The sequence below is a fragment of the Antrostomus carolinensis genome, unplaced genomic scaffold (genome assembly GCF_000700745.2).
Source record: "Antrostomus carolinensis isolate BGI_N321 unplaced genomic scaffold, ASM70074v2 scaffold43465, whole genome shotgun sequence".
Lineage (NCBI taxonomy): Eukaryota > Metazoa > Chordata > Aves > Caprimulgiformes > Caprimulgidae > Antrostomus > Antrostomus carolinensis.
The window spans coordinates 1,625-4,692 of record NW_010315107.1 but is presented as its reverse complement, the minus strand read 5'-3'; the positions used below and the strand labels follow the sequence as shown (position 1 = coordinate 4,692).

The following is a 3,068-nucleotide window of genomic DNA, read 5'->3' as shown; positions in this document are numbered from 1 at the left end:
CTGCTGGCTCATGGCCAACCTGCTGCCCACCAGCACACCCAGGTCCTTTTCCTTTCCTTTTCCAGTCCCTAGTGCTGTGCTCTGGCAGGTGCTCTGTGAAAGTCCTGCCTTTGTGTAACAACCCCGGAGTCCCAAAGGCACAGGCACGAGCCTCTGATCCGTGTGCGGGGAGCCCCGGGCTCCGCAGTCAGCCTGGAGAACACCTTTCCTGCTTGCTCAGCACCCGCTGCTGTAGCCAGTGGATAAAACCTGGGTAAAGACTGGGGAGTAAATCTGACTTTGCAAAAATCTGACTTTGCAACGTGAGGCATAAAGTGCTGCGAGGCCCTGGCCTGTGTAGGTCTGACTGACCCCAGACTCCCTGGGCTCAGTGAGTACGTGGCGCTGGTAAAAAGGAAGCGTTTGCTGGCTGTGGTAACGTGTGCTGTTTTGTGGAGTATTCGTCCCAATTTGGAGAAGGAAGATGAAGAGATCCAGGAGTGAAGGACAAAACGGATTCGACAGCTACAGAGGCAAAGCTCAGAGCTGGGAAAAAAGCTACAGAGCCTGGAGAAATGGGCCTTGCAGCGTGCTCCATGCAGCCTCTTTCATCCCCGTGTGATCCCAGTAATGTTGCCCCGGCACTGGGAGCTGCTCTGGGAGTTTTGCAGTTTAAACTGCGAGAACCGCGAGTTCTTCCTTAGTGTTTTGGTTTGGAATTATTTCTTCTGCGTGGTTTTCTCTCTCTTTTAAATGAGTGCTTAAGAACTGCTTCTTTCAAACTCCTATCCTGAAAAACAGCTGAGTTTCAACACACACATATACACACCCTGTGATATTACCAGCCCTGAAGACAATCTAAGAGTGCAGGTTCTGCACTTAATAGTTCTTTATCGAGGCTGGTGTTGTTCCTGTCTGCTCACTTGGTGGTGAAATTCTCTCATCTCACAGCACTGAATTAGACAGGTCGGTTCCTGTCTGCTGGGCAAGAGCCTGCTGTGGAGGCATGGCTTGAAAATGGGCTGATTTGAGTTTCTTTTGTGGAAGCTTATTTCAGGCGTGGGTATTATCTCATCAGCCCAGTTAGACTGAGGTAGATATTCACTGTCTTAACTTGGTAAAGCGAGAGAGGTGTTCAGAAAGCTGTTGTCAAACACTTGGTTTCTTGAAGAAGAGAGATTGACTTGCACATGCTCTGTCTGGCTGCTTGTCTCTCTGTCCTTCAAGGGAACCGACTAGCCAAGAGTAACAACGCTGGAGGAAGGAATATTTCAGAGATAATTCAGTTTTTTACAGTTTTGTGTGGGCAGCAGAGGGGAGAGCAGAGTTAAGGAAGGATGTGATGTGATGATGTGATGTGATATGATATGATACGATATAATATGGAAGGAGGGATATGCAGAGCTCAGATGTTCCTTCTCGTCGTCAGCAGGCAGCCAGTGACTCTGCCGGGGTGTATGGCTGGATTAGCCCCAGCACAGCCTTGGGGCAAGGGGAGGACATGAGGGGGACAAAGGGCACAGACCTGGAGGAAGCTGGAAGTTCATTAGTTCTGCTCCTGGAACAGCTCATTTGGGTTTTAACTTTTTTTCCCCACTCTTAGCAAAGCTGGTGGGCAGCTGAGGGCTGTGAATGTGTCAGGCTTTACCAGCTTGATTTCAGGCACACGTTGACGAGTTTCCTGTGCAGGAGTCTGGGGCACCAGCTTGCACACCAGTGCAGGGGGAAGGAAGGCACAGCCCGTTGTATGAAGGAGACTGGCATGTGGTTGAGCTAAAGCAGGAGGAAACTTGCAGAATTTTCTGCTGAAGCTTGAATTCTGTGACACAGATTTCCCTTTGCCCATGGCAGGAGGCCCAAGTCTCCTTTGGCCAATGCCTGCTGTGCCTTGGCCAGAGAAAGTGGAGTGTGTTGCTTAACCTTGCTTGTCTCTTCCCCAGAATGTATGAACTCTGAGCTGCTGGAAGAGCTGATGTCATCTGAAGGTGAGTCTTTGAGTCTCCCCCTCACAGCGTGGCCTTTTCAGGGGAGGAAGATCATCCCATGTGCTTTACCCAGCTGACAGCCTTGCAATTCCAGACTCACCTTCATCTTTTGTGGGCTCTGGACACAACCTCTGTTCTCACTGTCCCTGAGAGGGACCGGGAGAGTCTCTTCCATATCACAAGGCTGATTTGAAGCAAGCTCAAAGGCTGTTAGAGGTGTCCCGGCCCCAGTGGCAGGAGGAGATGGTGCGGCTCAGTGCCCATGCTTGGTGTGGGAGTGCTGAGCTCTGTAACCAACCCTGGGCTTCTCTTTCCCCAGTGTTTGCGCCCTTGCTCCGCCTCTCCCCTCCACCTGGTGACCACGACTACATCTACAACCTGGATGAGAGTGAAGGTGTCTGCGACCTCTTTGACGTGCCTGTCCTCAACCTCTGACTTCTCGGTGCGGCTGCCAGCCTCGCCAACACAGACCGTTTTGTAACTCTTTGGAAAGTGTCTATTTTTGGATTCCTTTTGTGCTAGAGCTCGATGAGTGAGCCAATTCAGAGATGTTCTCATACGGACTTAGAACCCAGAGATGTGAACTTGCAGGCTGGGAGCCTCCCTGTAGCTTCTTCCTCTTCCTCTGTCGCACGTGCAAGGTGCGTGTGCAGCTCATCCCGCTGCATCTCTCCCTCTCCACTGGATCCTGGGCCTCACTTCAAAGGGTCTGTGTTCTGAGTGTTCCCAGTTCACCCGTTGAGTTTGCCCAGGTGCCTCTCCGAGCTTTCTCAAATCTGCATGCCGTGGTTTTTCCTGCACTCCTAGAGGCACTTTGCACCTCCTAGGTACCAGCTGCTACAAGGAGCCCCAATCCCGGGCTCAGTTCACGCGCCCGGAGGCAGTTAGCGAGATTTCTCGATGGGAGCAGTTCAGGTTGGGGTGGATATATTCCTACATGACAACGAGGGTGGGGCAGGGCGGGGAGGGGGGGAGGTCCATTTCTTCCAGTGACTCCAGACCAAGCTAGTATGTTTTACAAGAAAAGAAGCACTTTTTTGAGCCAGCTGTGCCTCCTCGTAGGATGAAGGAGCCGAGTGTTTCCCTGCTTGTGCATCAGCAGGC

The 3,068-nt window shown here is 51.8% G+C and overlaps 1 protein-coding gene across 1 annotated transcript in view; it reads left to right on the top strand.

The window, feature by feature from the left end:
- The window catches only part of E2F4 (E2F transcription factor 4), a gene marked incomplete at its 5' end in the record, with an annotated part of 7,212 nt that extends 4,813 nt beyond the window's left edge, over positions 1 to 2,399 (top strand). Inside the window, 2 exons of the mRNA XM_010167856.2 lie at positions 1,920 to 1,964; positions 2,284 to 2,399. Coding sequence (XP_010166158.2) covers positions 1,920 to 1,964; positions 2,284 to 2,399 — 161 coding nt within the window. The remainder of the gene's footprint in view (positions 1 to 1,919; positions 1,965 to 2,283) is intronic.
- Positions 2,400 to 3,068: the final 669 nt, after the last annotated feature.